The sequence below is a fragment of the Crinia signifera genome, chromosome 6 (assembly GCF_055691185.1).
Source record: "Crinia signifera chromosome 6, ASM5569118v1, whole genome shotgun sequence".
Taxonomy (NCBI): domain Eukaryota; kingdom Metazoa; phylum Chordata; class Amphibia; order Anura; family Myobatrachidae; genus Crinia; species Crinia signifera.
The window spans coordinates 209,701,314-209,720,439 of NC_139222.1; the positions used below are offsets into that span (position 1 = coordinate 209,701,314).

General features: G+C 43.5%; 1 protein-coding gene across 3 annotated transcripts in view; it reads left to right on the plus strand.

Annotated features, from left to right (window-relative positions):
* The window catches only part of SDK2 (sidekick cell adhesion molecule 2), a 561,876-nt gene that overhangs the window by 233,179 nt on the left and 309,571 nt on the right, over positions 1-19,126 (plus strand). For 2 of the 3 annotated variants that reach the window (XM_083148750.1, XM_083148751.1), the window contains exon 2: positions 10,642-10,801. In XM_083148750.1, the coding sequence (XP_083004876.1) occupies positions 10,642-10,801 (160 nt within the window). Of the gene's footprint in view, positions 1-4,832; positions 4,878-10,641; positions 10,802-19,126 lie in introns of those variants that run through there. The other variant, XM_083148752.1, reaches the window with a different exon arrangement.

The following is a 19,126-nucleotide window of genomic DNA, read 5'->3' on the forward strand; positions in this document are numbered from 1 at the left end:
TTTACCGCATTTTTAGCTTAGAGAATCTCCCCCAGTGACTGTTAAGGCGCATGGTGTGTAAAAGTTAAGACATTCCACTGGTATTAATTTAAGCACAAAACTGTGTGGAATGAGTTTAATGGAATGGCCCAGCAGCTGCATGCATCAGATTGAGAGGTGCAAAGCACCAACCAAGGACCAGTGAGCAGTGGAAACGTGTTCTGTGGAATCACGAATCACTGTTTGGAGGTCAGATGGTTGACCTCTAGATTTGGCTGATGCCAGGAGAACGTTACCTGCCTTACTGAATCATGCCAACTTTGAAGTTTGGTGGAGGAGGGATACTAAGCTTGAATAGTAAAAAAAGGAGAGTGAAAAAGTGCCAGCCAATCAGCTCCTAAATGACATGTCACAGGCTGGGTTTGAAAAAATTGAGTGATAAAATGGAGAGTGATAAACCATGAACCAATAATCTCCTATCGAGGATAAGTACATTTGGTCTCCTGACACTTGGAGTAAATTTACTAAAGCTTCTAAAAATTAAGAGGTGCTGTTGCCCATAGCAACCAATCAGATTCTATCTATCATTTCTCTGTTGCAGCCTAGACAATGATAGATCAGTTTGTATATTCTCCCCGTACTTGTGTGGGTTTCCTCCGGGTACTCCAGTTTCCTCCCACAATCCAAAAGTATACTGGTAGGGTAATTGGCTCCCAACAAAACTCACCCTAGAATATCTGTGTGTGCATGTACACGTGGTAGGGAATATAGATTGTAAGCTCCCTTGGGGCAGGGACTGATGTGAATGTTCAAATATTCTCTGTAAAGCGCTGCAGAATATGTATGCGCTATATAAGAAACTGTTAATAATTAAATAATAATAATAATAATTAAATAATACTGACAAGAAAAGTTTTATTGTTCCTCAGTGAGAAAAACAAAATAGCAATCTAGCAAATATGATACCTTTTAATGGCTAACAAAAATAAATGTTGTTAAAATGCAAGCTTTCGAGACTGGAGGATTTCATAATACTGACAGATACGCTTTAAAGTGTCTTCCACATAAATATGTAAACAAACTCCTCTCTGGGATAGTCCTATATTGCATGGACAGTCCCGGAATATATTTTCATATAAATATGATGAAATGTATCATGAAAAAGGACAATCCTTTCCTACAAAGTAGTTAATTAACTGTACCCCTGAGGAAGAGACGGCACTTCAATAAGATGAGCAGTTCTAAGGTGTTGAATCTGCACTGTTAGCGACTGCTGATTTAGAGGGATACCTCTCAGACTCCCATGATAGCAGCTCTTCTAGTTGCAAGATACTGTATGTGATTATGCAATTAGCATCATCAGACGGAGCTCTCCTCAGTGAATATTTAGTGGTCAGGGAATTGATGGTGTAATTAACAAATTATATACACTACCCTTCAAATTTGGTTAGATAAATGACATCAGCAAGCATATGTCATAACACTTTAAACATTCCCAAATCCACACAATGCGAAAGCACCAGGTCGTTTGACTGCACGGCACTAAACAGCATTGTAGAGTACCGTGTACCAGAGGCACCAGGCTCTTCATCGTGGTGAGTAAAGGTGTATACCTTCCAATTCCTCTTGAGTTGGAGCAAAAATATTTACCCTGGGCCATCTCTAGGTCTATGAGCACCCTCAAATTTGAAGCCCCCCTCTTCCGTCCCCATCAATAATCCCAATAAATACTTTTATTAACCAAAAAGATATTTTCTTGTTTTAGATTAAAAAAATGTAAATGCCGAGTAGTCCATTTTAGTCACCACAAGTAAAAAAAAAGTCACACATATTGGTCCTTAGAGGGCAAAAAAGTGCTCCATACTGATCCAATAATCGTATTCCTTCCTATTTTGGTGCCACACTGTAAATTACCCTATTATGGTAATACTTAGAGGCAGAACTCTGGGAGGTAATGGAGTCCTCTACCGCCGGGCTCCAAAATATAACGCAGGTATATTGGGTGAACAAAGGCCTTTTCTCCCATTGAGAAATCTGTCCCACTACATCTAATGTAAAATGAATTCTTATTTAGTCATGCCTTAAATAAAAATTGCCATCAGCAAAAAGTTATGCGTTTATTTGCATGATGTGAATCCCTCAAACAGCGTGTCCCCTGCAAGTGGATCATAAGAATGATTATCGAAAAACAAAAATGTCTGTGTAGTGTGGGTGTCCTGTTAAAAGCCCACTTCTCATCGCACTGTGATTCTGGCTGCACAGCGCAATACAATGCTTTTATACTCCAGCTGTGAATGAGTTGCATAGGACAAGATGAAAAATATACAATAATTGCTTAAACCACCTCTCCCCTAGACCGCTGATATGTCTGGCTATCTGTGCAAGCTCTGCTGTTCTGGTTACAGGATTAAGGCATGCTGGGCAGAAATGGGCAGAAAATTATTTTAAATGGTAATCCTGCATTCCGTCTGTGAGACAGGGTGGAAAAATCAAACCATTTATGATATCAAGCAGAGAATATCCCCTGATGAGGTGTAAATTATGGGATATGAAATAGGAAATAAATTCAGCCTGAGATGTTCATCTGACTTCTTATCTTGTTGATGGGAGTTTAGATTGGCTGCAGGATTATGTGCTGTTTAACAGATGAGACCATAGCACTAAGAGCAGGGGGACAAGGACACGCTACTGTAGTCTTGTCATTCCATAATGTAGAATTCTAAATTCCTCTTTCTACTTTTTGCTTTTATTTGTACTTCCAATCAGTCCACCATTTTTATTTTCCACTGTATACATTTACAGTAGGCTTACCCGTGCGTATGGGTGGAAAAGGTTCAGTATGATTTACTGACATTCAAAATACCGATGGTCAAAATACAGACACGCATTGGAAGACATTCAATATGCCGACATGGTCAAAATTATGTCATTTAAAATGTCGACATGTCAAAAGTCGACATCTTGGTGATGCTATGGAAACCCAACCACCCCGTCGCTCATATACTGGTAATAAATCACCACCTACCGTTCATCATCGGGCCATACTCACTTGGTAGCATTTGAGCTGAAAGTAGTTCAAACGGTAAAGGTGAGCCGCTGTCATCTCAGAATCGCCCAGAATGTATGAGTCTTTATGTTTGAAGACCTTTTCTTTATCAGGAGAGTAAATACTTAAAGAGAAAGTAGATCAGATCACTTCTTACATTTTGTGGTAGAAGAATACAGTCAGGTCATATATGTAATATAGACTACATCATGTGTATTGTGTTTTATTGTATAGTTCTCTATACCATGGCCGCAATTTACTCATTGACTCAAGAGGCCTAATTGGTGGTAAAAATGGCAATATATTGGTATATAATATGGGGGAAAAAATTGACATGCCTAAACACACGTTCAGGGGCGTAATGAGGGCGGAGCATGAGCTCCGGGCACCGAGAGTTAAAAGGGTGCTGGAGCCGTGCACAGCAAACTTTGTTGCTGGCTCCCCCGCCCTGCCCACCCTGCTCGCCCGCTCCCTGCTCTGCCCGGCTGAGCTGCCCTGTCCACCGCTATTTTCAATTAAGTCTCCCGCTGAACTGCTATCTAATAGGCGCTTGCGGTCCAGAAGCCAATCAGAAGCAGCATTGATCTTATCGCAATCCCCCCACAATTCGAAAGACAGGAAGTTGGCATTTGGGAGTGGTAACCTGCCATTTCTTGTGACTGTCTGAAAAAAGTAGGCGTGCCCAGATGGTTAAGGAAGAGTATGTGACGTAAGTGCCTCGATCAGCCTGTTTTTGTCACAAGATTGAGCTGCATGTACAGACAACAGGATGGTTATCATTAATGACCCGCAGGAGTCAACGATGTTGAGCATACACACTAAGCAATATTATACATAATAAAGGGCCAAAATTAGCAATGTTGTTTGAATTATCGTTAGTGCGCCACAGTGCTTTAAGGCAACCATTGATGTAGCATTGTGCAACAGGAAATCTACATGGTATCACAGGCCTGGCCAACCTGTGGCTCTCCAGATGTTGTGAAACTTCAAATCCCAGCATGCCTTGCCACAGTTTTAACACTGCCTTATAGCAATCCTGTGGCAAGGTATGATCGGATTTGTAGTTTCACAACATCTGGAGAGCTACAGGTTGGCCAGGCCTGTGGTATCATATTGGCAAGTAATTGTAGACAATTACAAAAGGGGCTAGTTTGTAATTTGTGATGTCTTGATATATAAATCAACAGAAGTTTTTAATTTATACTAGTAAAACGTATTCTTAATTGGGAAACAGTTGTGATGTCAATGATACACTATATTGATAAACAGCATGGGGATATCGGAGCACAGACTTCTTTATGTCAACAAGTACTTAAAACTAATTTTACAAGCACAACTGTAAACATGATGGTTTACTATCATGTTTCCTGTAGCAGGCTACTGCCAGTGAGCTGATGTTCCATTTATTGACATAATGCTGTCAACATTTTGGGGTACCCATACTGCTTGTTGACATTTGTGATTGTTGTCATGTATCCCTCTTAACTGTATCCATAAGCCCAGAGGCATAAATTGCCAGGGGTAAGTTAGAGTTTTAGTTTGGTACTCTCCACGTTACTTAAAAAGCAAAAACAAATAGTGTGTGGGGGAGCCCACAGTGAATTGACAGGGCTCCAGGTACACTCTGGGCGGGATGTACTATACTGAAAATGCGGTAAAACAACCTTTTCCTTTATCACCCCTCACTGCCCACACCGTCCCCTCTCACTTGATGTCCAGGCAGCCTCCTGCTGTGCTGTCCAGACCCAGTGACCGCCTCCTCCATAATACCTTCCGGGTGCAGGGAGGAGGAGCCCAGCAGTCCTTGCAGCCATCTGAGCAGGAGGCTGCCAGGCACAGGAGAGGAGGGAGAGTGAGTCGTGGGTACCCGATCACCCCCTGCCAGCAGCTTCGCAAAGGGCAGATCTTATCACAAGAGCTGTCCTTTGCAATACTAATGACATATGTTCGTACATATACGATTTAGTATCAATGTGCGATGTGCGACGGGATGTATCGCAATTGCTTGGTACATCCTGTCCCATGTGAGAATGACCGGTAGGTCAGGATCAGCGTTCACCAGTAGGTCCCATCTCGTAGTCCAGCAACAGTGGCGAGTGAACCATCGCTTCCTGCAGCCCAGGTTGTGGTGCCAGGTGGATGTTGTCCTTTCCCCTAGTGCAGGTGTTAGCAGGGCCTCTGGGATTAGAGACAATTAACTTTGCTGGTGCGCCGCAGAGATCTGTTGGAAAAGCATCGGTCACATTTGGATCCTGGTGTGAACTACACAGGTGCTGCTGTACATGCAGGTGCCCCTTCAGGGCTTGGAGGCAGGTGTCTCCATTGCCTCTGGTAGTTATTTCCCTGCATCAGCCACATACAGTGAAGAAAGTCATTTTGTGGGCTGAACCAATTGTCGTGAGAGCACAAGCTATTAATTAACTAGTAATAAGTCATGAGCAGTGCCAGGGAAAGATCCAGAAATAACAGGCTTTGCGATTCCATACTGCTCAGGCTATCTTTGTTGTTATGGTTACCCTTACACCTTGCTGTTCATAAGTGAGCAGGTGTTAGACATCCCCTTTCCTTGCTTACTGGCCTAGACTGTATGAAGGATGCCCTACGTATTTGTTATCAAACACCTTTTCCCCTTGTTGAATTACATGGATCTGATCACTTAACAGCCGAGGGCAGGGATTCCTACACCCCTCCATGATCTCACATAAATTCGTCAAGTATGCCAAAGGCCCCTGCGGAAATCCTGCTTTGCCCATGGTGCATACCTCCCAACTTCTGTCCTGATGAAATAGGGACACTCGCGCGGCGAAGCCACGCGAGGATCCGAAAAGGGGGCGGGGCGTATGCAAATGAGGGCTTATGCTAATTAGCCGCAACCTCATTTTCATACGAGAATAGACGCTATGCGCATGCGCACAGCGTCTATTCTACTAAATGGGGGGTCTCCCAACTGCCACCCCCCGCAGCGGGACAATGCCTGCCGCGGGTGGGACAGTGGGACAGGACCCGAAAATCGGGACTGTCCCGCTGTAATCGTGACAGTTGGGAGGTATGCATGGTGCCATAGGGCTTTTGATGTTCTGTAAAGAATTGTTGCAGCCCACAAAAAGTTTGCTTCCAGTTAATTAATAGGTTGAATAATAATAGATTTTAGTTCACCCCCCAAAAAATTGTCTGTCTCTGAATGCCATGGATACACTTTCAGTGGCAAACGCAGGATTTTCAGAAGGGGGTTTCCAGAGGGGTGGAGCAAAGCACGGAGATGGACACTTAGGTGACCCAGTATATGCCGGGTCCGTAAAAGTATTATAGATAGACCAAAAGTATATAAATTATAATAATTAAAAAAAAAATATATATATATATATACACACATATACATACATACTGTACATACAGGGGCGTCAACAGCAGTGTAGACCCCTGGGCATAGCAATGTATTGGGGCCTGTATCGATCCTCCAGTGGTAGGGGTGGGGGAAGCTTTGATGTCCTGCGGGTGGTAGGGGGTATTATATCAACCGCTCAGCATGTAGGGCCTGGATCAGTAATTTCCACTAATTACCCCTTTACTGCACAGATGGTGGGAGATGGGGTGGGAGAAGGGGGCATTGGGCTGAATGAAGGGGCCCTGATACATAACTTCCAGGGTGGTAGAGGATGTTTAATATACAGAGGAGGGGTGTATAGTGGAGTGGGCTTATTATTCATAATTTTCTGGTGGGAGGACAGCTTGCTTGACTGCAGATATCTCCAGTTTCCGGAAATAGATTTCTTAGATTTTAATGGAATTAAAAACTAGAGAATCCCACCTACCAAATGGTATTGGGGACTAGGGGATGAGAGTTCAGGAGGCAGAGCAATCTGCCAACGAGTATATAAAACTACATACCAGGTGTGTGGAGCTGGAGCAGTAACCATCTGCTGGAAGGCTGATATCTCTGGTTCTGGGTCTATCAAAGGGGGAGAGTCCCAGCTTTTGAAATATACCCTCAGAAAAACTCTAAGTCAGAAAGAACCTGAACTATCTGACTTGGAATAACAATTAACAGGCTTGGATGGGGACCACTGCTTTGAAGTCAGATATCTCCGGTTCCCAAGGGCCGATTTTTACAATTCTTGTACCAATGGAAAGAGGGGACCCTCAGCTTTCAGATGAGGACCCATATACTCCTAGGGGGGTTTCTGGGTACTCAGAAACCCCCCCTGCGTGCGCTACTGCCTTTAAAATAAAAATAAAAATATCCACATTAAAAAAAAGGTATATCAGGGTTGCCGACCCTCCCGGAATTTCCGGGAGTCTCCCGAAAATCGGGTCCCCCTCCCGGCCCCCCAGAAGGGTGGGCAACCCTCCCGGATTCAGGGGGGACCCCCGCTGACCCCCGGATCGCGGCACTAAAATGCCGCAATCCTCGGGTCTCAGAGGAGGGGGCGGAGCTAAAACGACACAATCGCGTCATTTTAGCCCCGCCCCCTCCACGGTGCTTTAACAGCATGGGGGCGGAGCTTAGTGATGTCACTCGCAAGCCCCGCCCCCTGAGTAGCTGCTGAATCTCTCCTCTCCGGGCTTCTCCCGGAGAGGAGAATCTTAAAGTCTGCAAACCTGAGGTATCTTCCTTAAATACGATTAGGCCTTACCATTTTTTGTAATATATTATCCCGTACCATCTTATAACATTCTACATGTCAGCTTTAATTTAGATCTGGAATGTCCAGCTGTTGCGAAACTACACATCCCAGCATGCCTTGCCATAGTTTTAGCATCCCCTACTAGCAAAACTGTGGCAAGGCATTATGGGACTTGTAGTTTCACAATGCTGGAGGGCCATAGTTTGGACATTACTGATTGAGAGGATTCAGCAATGATTCGCCACCTGTGGACATTGGACTAATATTAATTACGTAATTTGGCACCTGCTATTTTTAAAAACCCATGCAGTTCCTCTTCCCTGCCTGGGGTGTCGCTGTCTGCTGTAGTGCTACAAGCACAGTGTGATCTGTATATCAGCACTGATATGCAAACCAGACCTGTGCTAGAAACACCACAGCAGACAGCGACACCCCAGGCAGGGAACAGAAACTGCATGGGTTTTCAAAGCTAGCGGGTGCTAGAATGAACACTAGATAAGATATCATCTATATATATGTCTAGTGTCCGTTAGTCTCCGACACACTGCCATCTGCTGGCAGAGAGTAAAACTAAACATCTTTCTCACATATGCACAAACACAGAAGGTAGCAGTCTAGCTTTCAAAGCTTTTACTTCGAGCGGGCTTAGTACTATAAATATGTATGTGCAGCTTTGGCACTGCAGTACCTGGCACAATACCTCCCATTCTAACATCATTGTGTTCTACATTCTCTGCATACCACCCAGGACAGCCATGCCATCAGGACTTGTGTTACAATTCTAGGACAATGAGGAGATAGATCCCTCTGATGGCATACCTCCCAACTTTCCGGCTGCAGAAACAGGGACACTCGCACGGCGAAGCCGCGCGAGCGTCCAAAAGGGGGTGTGACTTATGCAAATGAGGGGTGCGGCTTATGCAAATGAGCCGCGTCCCCGTTTTCGGCCACGAATAGACGATGCGCACAGTGTCTATTCTGTCAAATTGGGGGGCTTCGAACTGCCCCCCCCTTCCCCCAAAGCGGGACACCTCCGGCCGCGGGTGGGACAGCGGGACAGGACCCGGTAATCGGGACTGTCCCGCTGAAATCGGGATTGTTGGGAGGTATGTGATGGGTGCTCTCTTAACGGTACTTGGTTTTGCAGGAGTGATTTAGGAGAAATAAAGTGTTCAACGGGTAACCCAGTTCTGTTAAAAACACTTAGAACACCCTTTAGGTTGTGACCCTAAACCCCTTGTACGCACACCAAAGGTTAGCTGATAGAAATGTGTACAGTAGCTCTGCTATTGGACACACACATGCCGTTGATGAGGACTCGGAGATCATAGTTTATTGCCATGTTCTCTGCATATGTTTTAAATAGCAGCATCTCCTCCGCTACTGACCTGCTATTTAAAAAGATACAAAACTAGGAAACTGACACTGGGGTTGTCTCATGAGCTCTTAATAAAAGGTATTATGGGCCGGATTCAGGTTTAGTCTGTCCCCTGCGAATTTGCTGCAGGCACTGGTGTTTCGGGCATAACTGCCTACTCTTTATATCTCCCCAGAGAGGAGTGAAAGGGGGGCTGGAATCGGCTACAGTTTGGGGGCAGGATGATACTGATGTCACCAAACCATGTCCTTATGACAGCCAGCCACGTTAATTTGCGGGTCCGTGGATTGGGGAGGGGCTAAAATTACACAAATGATGCCATTTTAGCCCCTCCCTGCGGACCCACAAAATTTGCGAGTTTATAAACCCCCCCCCGGGAGACCCGATTTGCTGGACACTCCCGGTCATTCCAGGAGGGTAGGCAAGTATGGTTTCGGTTCTGCGCATGCGTATTGGCGAATGTGCAGCCCTGGTGTGCCAGCGCCCTTCACGACTATAACAGTTGGAGAGGCATCAGCGGGGTAAGTAGTGGGCGGGCAGGGGGCTATTGCATAGTGACAAAATGGGCATCCCCTGGGCATCCCCATACGAAGGCAGGTGCGGCGAAGCCTGCATAGAGATGGGCGACTGATGTTACATGACATCTGCGCTTGTCTGGTTCTCTGCCATTTCCGAGGCAAATAAAAGTCAACCTAGACTGACTTTCATTTGCGAATGGGGAGAAAAAAATCATCAAATGAATGATTTTTCGCCCATATGACTGCATGCGAATGGATATGCAAGCATACACATCCCTTTGCATGCTGGCGCAGAGATTGGTGCAACAGGGGGCAGGCATTTGCTCACCTGGCGGGCTGCATTTACCAGCTTGCTAAGCAGCGATAGAGCGCATGTCTGAATCAGGCCCTATGTTTGCAGTATTAAAACAAAACACAAAGATACATTTCTTTGGCTATTATCACAGTTATCTCTTTAAATTATGGACACAAAACATGAGTTCATTCAAATGAATTAACGTGAAGGTGCTGCTCCCTCACTTCTAATCTTCAGGAAAGTAATGTACAGACAACAAAATGCTGCCACCTAGTGGCTAACATCAAACATGATCTCTTTAGGAAATGTCCCTCTTTTTCAGTATTGACCACTGGTATATTAATACATCTTTTAATCAACCTTTTGCCACAGATAGCCTAAGTCTGCACTAGTCTGAGGGATCTAGGTGAAAGGGAAATCAATACAACTTTAATATCATAGCCGGGGGTTGCCATTTAGCAGATAAATTAAATGCTGCTAGATGGTAAAGAGGTGAGAATCAGGCTCCTTGTATGCTTATGCCAGGTGCCCTCTGTTATCCACCCACTTTGGGGTATCTCAAATGAAGTCAGCCAAGGTAGATTAACCCATGTGTGTTGTTTTATAATGTTTCCCATGCACTTGATGCTTCTTATCCCCTTTCTGTGACTTTCTGTAGCTTTGTGGGAATTTTTGTATTAATACATTTCAAAGGGTCTCATCTACTGTATTACCTTCTCTGTTGCATTTAATAATTAGGAGGTGTGATCTATTAATTTTACTGCATACTTGATTTCATCATTGAATATATTTTATTTTAGATGATGTCCCTCCATACTTTAAGACTGAACCGGTAAGAAGTCAAGTCCATCTAGAAGGGAATCGGCTGGTCCTTACTTGCATGGCAGAGGGGAGCTGGCCTCTCGAGTTTAAATGGCTGCACGACCATAAGGAGCTCACAAAATTCTCATTGGAATACAGGTCTGTGAAGATATATTTACCAATATATTACATAATAAAGTTTTATCCCAGTAAAAGTACAAAGATATACTTACCAAAACTGAAGTGAAGCAAATAAATAAGTAATTGTCCATAGAAAAAAAAAACTGTATATAGACCATACTGTAATCATTTAGTTTAAAGACTTATCTCTCTATAACATAATGATTAATATCTGGTAACATTAATAATAGCTACAACCAATCCTTAGAGGAAGAGATATTGGGTCAGATGCTTCAAAAGTGAAAAAAAAGGAGAGTGATATACAACCAGACAATCAGCTCCTGCCTGACATTTTTCACACAGTCTGTGACATGGCAGGCAGGAGCTGATTGGTTGGTTGTTTTTCACTCTCTATGTTATCAGTTTTGAAGCTTAGTGCATCTGGCCCATTAGCAGCTAACATACTGTGGGAGTTCGGTTTCACATGGGATGTTGCTATGGACAACCAATCAGAATCTCCTCGTTTATTTAGCACCCTCTAGAACAGGCATGTCCAACGTTGGCCCTCCAAATGTTGTGAAACTACACATCCCAGCATGCTTTGCCACAGTTTTGCTATTATAGAATGCTAAAACTATTGCAAAGCATGCTGGGATGTGTAGTTTCCCAACATCTGGAGGGCCAACGTTGGACATGCCTGCTCTAGAAGATAATAGATAGTATCTGATTGGTTGCCTATAGCAATATCCCATGTGAAATAGAGAAATAGAGCTCCCATCTTCGTAAATTTCCCCCAGTGTGTGCGTGTGCGTGCGTCGTGTGTGTGTGTGTGTGTGTGTGTGTGTGTGTGTATGTATGAATGTATGTGTGTATGCATGCTTGTGTGTGTGTATATACAGACTGAGTATCCCTTATCCAAAATATCCCTTATCCATAGTTTCCAGAATGTATTTTTTTTTTACATCTGTAATTGGCACTACTGGGGACATGATATGTAACTGCCACTAAATATGTGCAAGAAAATGATTGATTGGCATTCAAATGCAGTGCCTGAGATAGGACACACACTTTGGCCCTTATTCAGATCTGATCGCAGTACAAATTCGTTCTCAAAATGGGTAAAACCATGTGCACTGCAGGTGGGGCAGATGTAATATGTGCAGAGAGAGTTATATTTGGTTGGGTGTGTTGAAACTGAAATCTAAATTGCAGTGTAAAAATAATGCAGCCAGTATTTCTCCTGCACAGAAACAAAATAACTCACACAAATCTAACTCTCTCTGCACATATTAAATCTGCCCCACCTGCAGTGCACATGGTTTTGTCCATTTCGAGAACAAATTTGTACTGCGATCATATCTGAATAAGGGCCTTTGTTTCATGTTTTGAAACCTTGTTTCATGTACAAATAAAATATATGTGTGTATTTCATGTGTTTGATGTGATTAAACAACATAAATGCAAGATACCTCATTGAAATATAATAATATTACAACATACAGAATAATCCGTTATCCAAAACTCTTCTGGTCCTGAACATTTTGGATAAGGGATACTCAACCTGTATGTATATATACACAGTATCTACATACAGGATACCATCGCACTCACCATTCCTACGAATGGGGTGCAAACATCACTCGCCATTCCCAGGTTGGGGTGGAGTGGCCTTTGACCACATGTTCTAATAGATACAGATATTAGGGGCTCAACACTCACCATAATAAACTAACTCACCTTAATATACAAATAATTAAATAAGCAATGGGGCTTTAGTTCAAGGATTGATCAATGCATCGCCAAGGGACCCCATTTCACCGCAATTCCTACACTAACAATTCGTCTCAATTAAGAACTGCTGACACATCATAGCTAAAATGAACTTGTGCTTGTTTTCTGGTTTAAAGCTCACCTGCCAACTACCTTATGGCTTTTAAAGGTGACACAATCACCAACACAATTCCTGAATAAGCACTAAGGGGGCAGCAGGGCCGGCGCCACCACTAGGCAGCTTTAGGCATTTGCCTAGGGCGCTGGCCACTGGAAGGCGGAAGTTGGAGCAGGTGTCCCCCCCTGGATGGGATGGAGGTGAGCAGGGCTGGCAACAGAAACCTTGGGGCCCGGTACACTGACATATCTGGGGGGCCCAATACCTCGCCCCCTAGAGGATTTTTTTTTTAGTACAGTATACTGCATATTGAACATTTTTTTTATTGTTACAAAAGAAACATAATTAATATTCACTAATATTTAAAGGGGGGTTCCAGGCAAGTACCATTACAGGTGGGAGCCATTATAAACTAGGCACTGCACTGCTGCAGCCATGCTTACAGCCCATAGCCCCTCAGAACCCCTCAGAACCTTGGGGCCCCTCACAAGCTTGGGGTCCAGTACAGCTGTCCCCCTTGACCCCCCCTGTCGCCTGCCCTGGAGGTGAGTGGTAATTCTCCCCCCTCCCCATGGGGTGACTTTGAGGCTTCATTGCCCATCCCCCCACCCCACCCCGTGGAGTCACTCTGCATGCCACACACTGTGTGCGCTATCTCCTCCTGCAGTGCACGCACACACCCACATCCTGCCCAGGCAGCATGGCCCGCACCGCATTGCCCCACCCCCCCACCCCTGCTCCGGTGTAAATTAGCTTACCACAGGTGCATGAGAAAGCTATGATTACAGAATGGTTCATTAAAAATTAACGAAAGTTAAAATTGGTGAGTGAATAGTCCACTCAGCACTGACATGATGATAAAGTAGGACAGTTATAATATCGATCTGGAAATTTTAGCTGATCGTTCTCTGCTCCACGGTAGTGCAGCGGTTAATATGTTTTCGGAAGGTATATCGTTTTTTTTTTTTTTTTACGATATGGTGTTTTAAATAGTTTATACACATGACCTAGGCTAGGGGGGATATTTCCCCTGAAGTGACCCATTAATTACACATTCTGTATGTATTCTTTTAAATGATAATTACCCACAAAATGTCGGCTCCCACTATGTATTAAACATTGATGACAAGGGTAATGATATATTTCATTTTTATTCTTTTTTTCTTTATTTTGTTTAGAGTTTTAAACTGCAAAATGCTTGTTATAGAAGCTTATTAGATATTATGTATGCCCTGTGTGTCTCGCTGAAACATACATTGTTACATAGACGTTATTATATTTGTAATTGACCCCATATTTGTAATGGCTTTGTAATGGCATTCTCTGGGGAAGTGCATGCTTCAAAAAAACTCACATATGCCTCAGCAAATTACAAGTATTAATGCTAACGTCTGTCACCCTTCTCTTACCATACATTGCTGGGTGACAAGTTGAATTATATTGACTTTCCAGAGCAAAAAGTGCCCAGTGTTGCTTGGAATATAAATTGTATTGTATTTTCTGTTTGTTGCATGGGCACTTCATTTAATCAAGGCTAGTTCTGAATGTACAGTAATTGATAAAGTCTTGGAAAATCTGCTACATTGAACTTTGAGGTGATTATATGCTGAATACTGTACATTAGGCTAGATGATTGCCTGTACACATTGCCTTATCAAAGTCTGAGGTACCATCTAAACCTGTCAAATTGTCAATATAATACATATTCCCGCACTTTTTTTTAGTTTACTTTTTAAATACTGAAGTTTACCCCACCTGCGGTGGAAATGACAACACAAGTGAATGTTTTTTACCTGATAATGTTACACTGTTTTAAGGTGCGTACAAATGGATAGATTTGGCAAAAGATCTGGGCGTACCCAACCGATTGAAACGACCAATCTCTCAAATTGTTCCGTGTGTATGAATTATATAGATGATGCATGTACCTGTCGGTCGTTGGTAGAGGATGATGATCTTTCCTGCATGCAGGAAGATCAAAGACCAATCTTTAGCGATGTGTACCAATTGTTTCATGTTTATGCACAATGAGCGACTGGCTCCCATTCCCCTCCACCATCGTTAAAGATAAATTGTTCATGTGTAATCGTTTGCTCAATCGTTTATCATTTGACACCAAATCGTTTGTGCAGGAGTTCAGAGGGAAACGTTAACGACATTGAATCGTTTGCCAAATTGCTCTGTGTGTACGCACCATTAGCCTTCTCTCTGGATCCTCTTTAGTCTAATTACCCCTAGCAGACGGTGTCTTGCCTTCACTCTATGGCCAGTATTCAATGCCTCAGATTCGCCGTATTTTACAGCGAATCTGGCAATTCGCTGGGGTAACGGTGAATTTTCTCTCATAAAAAACAATTCGCCCTATTCAATGGAGACAATTTGCTGAAAATTAACAGCGAATATCTGTCGTTTCGCCGCAATTCGCCGCTGGTTTTCATTGGGGTTTTTATTCAAATTCCCCGAGAGTGTATTCAATGCTCAAATGGAGAACTGCTTTCTCCAGTGATTTTCACTATGTTTCACCGTTTTGCATTCGTCATCTTGCAGCACATGAATATATATATATATATATATATATATATATATATTTTTAACACTTTTTTTTTAAACACTTTTTTTTTTACACATTCGCCAGCAGGGAGCCGGGAGCCGCTCATTAATATTCATATATTCACTGCACTCTGGTCCCGATCATTACATATGCAGGATCGGGACCAGTGAGTGCAGCGACTACTATCCCAGTCCCCTGCCAGCTCTCGAGGGGCTCTCCCTGTGTCCCTGCCAGCCCTCCTTCACCCCCACAGTGTCCGGCGCAGGCAGGGAGGCTTGCATCTCCCTGCCTGCCTCCGTCCCCCGGCTCCCTGCGACATTCGCCGCAGGGGTTAAAATTCGCCAGCAGGGGCAGCGAGCCCCTGCTGCATTGAATAAGGTGACAGGGAGGGCTGGCAGCGAATGCTGCAGCCCTCCTGAACCCTGCAAATGTGTTAAGGATTCGCTGCACATGGAGAATAAAAACATTGAATACTCCCCTATATCAGCATGATCTTGGCCACTATACTAATGCTGGATACACATTTGCCACTATATTGGTCCTTCAAGTGAACAACCAATATTTTGGGAGCCCGTCAACAGATGTTTACCCCCAATATGTCTGTGAATGACTACATCCTTCACTGGTGCATGCCAAGTTGCATGACAGGGACAGACATATCAAGTGGCCAATCGATATGTGTCTATTCTTACCTGGATCGGCCGCTTGGTCGGCATGTCCACTGACATATCTGTCAGGAGTATACCCAGCCTAACGGGAATATGACTAGGCTGAGCCATCTTCATCACTATAGATCCTGACAAACATTCTCCAACAACCATAGCGGTGGTACCAGCTTTAAATAATTTCTGTATGACTAATTGACTCATATTGTAAGGAATTTATCATGCTTATATGGATGTTGCCCATGTTGTATGGAATAAACTGACAAAGGCGGCAGTCATTTTGTATATAGAACACACCAACAGAGGCCGCAGCCATGTTGCATGGAATACACTGACGGAGACCTTAGCCATGTTGCATGGAATACATTTATAAAGACAGCAGCCATTTTTTTGTAAGACACCGAAAGAGCCAGCAGCCATAACTACAGACAAATTCCTTGGAGGGGCAAATTGCTTGATGGTCCAACACTTTCGCTAGGGATCAGGTTCCAGACTGTACACTTGAATAATACATTATACATATGTTACATTATATTGCACAATTTATTTTCTAAAGTACGTTACTGTTATTATTCTGGTACATTAGCAAAGGGTTCAGACAATGCAGGCTCAGATTGTTAGCCAAGCATCTATGGCAGCTGGCTCCTACCCCTTCACTTCCTCAGTGGACCCGTCATGTTCGTCATTGTGTCCATTACAAATTGTTCAGTTATTTCTCTCATCCATTAAATCAGGGTTGGGGTGGCCAATATGGTTACAAGGATAATCACAATTCCAGACTATGCATTGGAATTATACATTGTTAATGTTACGCTATTAAATGGCCAATTGACTGGTGGAGCTCTACCACATGAGCGCTTGGTTCGTTTCTTTAGAAACCATTCCAAGATTCGACCACCTGGCACTAAAATTGGGGTGGTCATGACACAATGTTATGTTGGCTTTTGGAAAGTCATTGTTGTTCTGCATCATTCACTAACCATATATAGTTGAATTGCTTTCTCATAGTGGCATGTATTTTGCCTTTGGTAGACTGTTTTAATTGAGTTTTAGACACTAGCCGTTCAGTACTGGGGTAATCTATAATATGTACAGTGCATAAATGTGGGATACAGAATGATCACCATCATATTTGAGATATATACATTTAGCCAAGCGTCTGGAGTAGCTGGACTATACCCCCCCCCCCCCCCCCCCCTCCACACTTCCCCCCCTTGACGGCTGACAACACCCCTTATGAGGACCTCATTCTTCTGGTGGGTACTTCATGCCCTTGGGCAATACAGCATCAAGAAGTGCAATGAGTTAAACAGAAACAATGCAGGGGATTGCAGACAGCATGTACACTATCCATTATATTCATGCTGTATACAGTGAAATTTCACAGACAGCAGTTCAATTACAATGAGATAACATGGATCTGAGTGAGATTATACAGCTACGGTATCACAGTGAATCAGCCATTATATTCTACAAAGAACAAACATTCTGATGTCAGTATATGTTTGTGTATACAGAGGATAAAGTGTGTGTGTGTGTGTGTGTTTGTGTGTTACTGAGTTCCACCACCTATTACGGTAAGTGAAATTAGTTCCTCCTCTACCACTGCCAGGGTAATTCCAGCAGGTCACAAATGTAGGGGGATCCAAAAACCCTAGTACTGGCCGGGGTTCCAACTAATGGGGAGGGGGTTTTGTAGGTGGCTGAGGATATTAGTTCCACCACCTCTCCTGGACCACTTTAAGCCATTTGTGTGTGTGTGTGTATACATTTTGGACCTGTCTGGCATCTGTCTTCCATCCGCCAGCATCCTGAGCACTGGGATGTCAACTACATCCTAGTATATCAATATACACAGAATAGAAGGGTGAATAAATAAAAATGTACAAGAAATGAATACAAATCAACGTAGAAAAACATGACAAAACTCCTTTATTGATCTTGGGTGGCAGATGACTCCCAAACTGTATGCATGGTGGTCCTGTAGTGCAGATCTAAAATTGTGCATGTAAGCAATGTACCAATGCTTTTTTGTCTGTATTCAGAGTCTCAATAGAGACACATCACCTGGCCTCAGAAATTCCCTAATGTCTGTATTCTGATTCTTCTTTTAGATGTATTATGCATTACCTGGATTTGAGCTGAGCTTCTACGATGATTGCACATTATAGAAAGAAAGTAAAACATGAAATTTGGAATGATAATAAAATTGTTGCTTCTTCTTACCACTAACAATTGCAATAGGCATTGCCCATGAACTGGTAGTGTCACTGGTGTGTCCTTGGGCACTGCTGCATTCCCAAATGTAGATCCTGGACCTCAGTCACAGAGGTCATGTTTAGAGGAATTGCAGAAGGAGACCTTGCTCCTGTACATTACGCACTCTAGGCTTACAAGCTTAGCATCCAATGTCAGGCGGGTCTGCGGAGTTGGTGCTGAAACCTGATTGGAGTAGCTCAACATATGCTACTCTGACATAACCCCATGGTGCTCTGCCCTTTTAAATGGTTCATTCTCTCTTGCCTAGGGGACCAAATTGACCTGCCCTAGACCATCAATATAATCTCCCATTCCTCGGGTGCAAAACTGGTTCAACAAGGATGCAATGATTGCATGAGAAATGGTTTGTGACACTTAAGGCCCATACACATTAGCCAATTTTGAGCTGAAAATAGATCACCTGTGGTATTTTGAGCTACATTCAGCTCCAAATCTCCTAGTGCGTATGGCCGGACGTTGAGCAGTAATGCACATTTCTGTATCATCGCTGGATGCCGATGACCGTCAGGCTGTTTTACAGGCCGAGTGAACCACTTTCCACAGTCTCCCACTGTGAAAAGTGGTTCACTGCCTGATAAAAATTGCTGGCCCTGGAGAAAATCGATCAGTGTGTACGCACACATCATGGCTCCTCATACACGCTGGGCAAAACACCCAGTGTGTATGCACCTTATGGGGTTTATTTACTAAGATGGGAGTTCTATTTCAGATGGGATGTTGCTATGGGCAGCCAATCAGATTCTACCTCTGATTGGGGTGAGGTGTGTAAAAGTGACTTCATAAAAGGTTTACATAGAAAAAGTCCCTATGGAAATCTATCGAAAAATAAAAGTTGTATGAAACACTAAAAAAAATATACACATTGTGAAAGTATCTATATCAGGGGTTCTCAAACTCGGTCCTCAAGACCCCACACAGTTCACATTTTCTAGGTCACCCGACAGGTGCATTCATTACTGGCTGACACAAAGATCCACAGG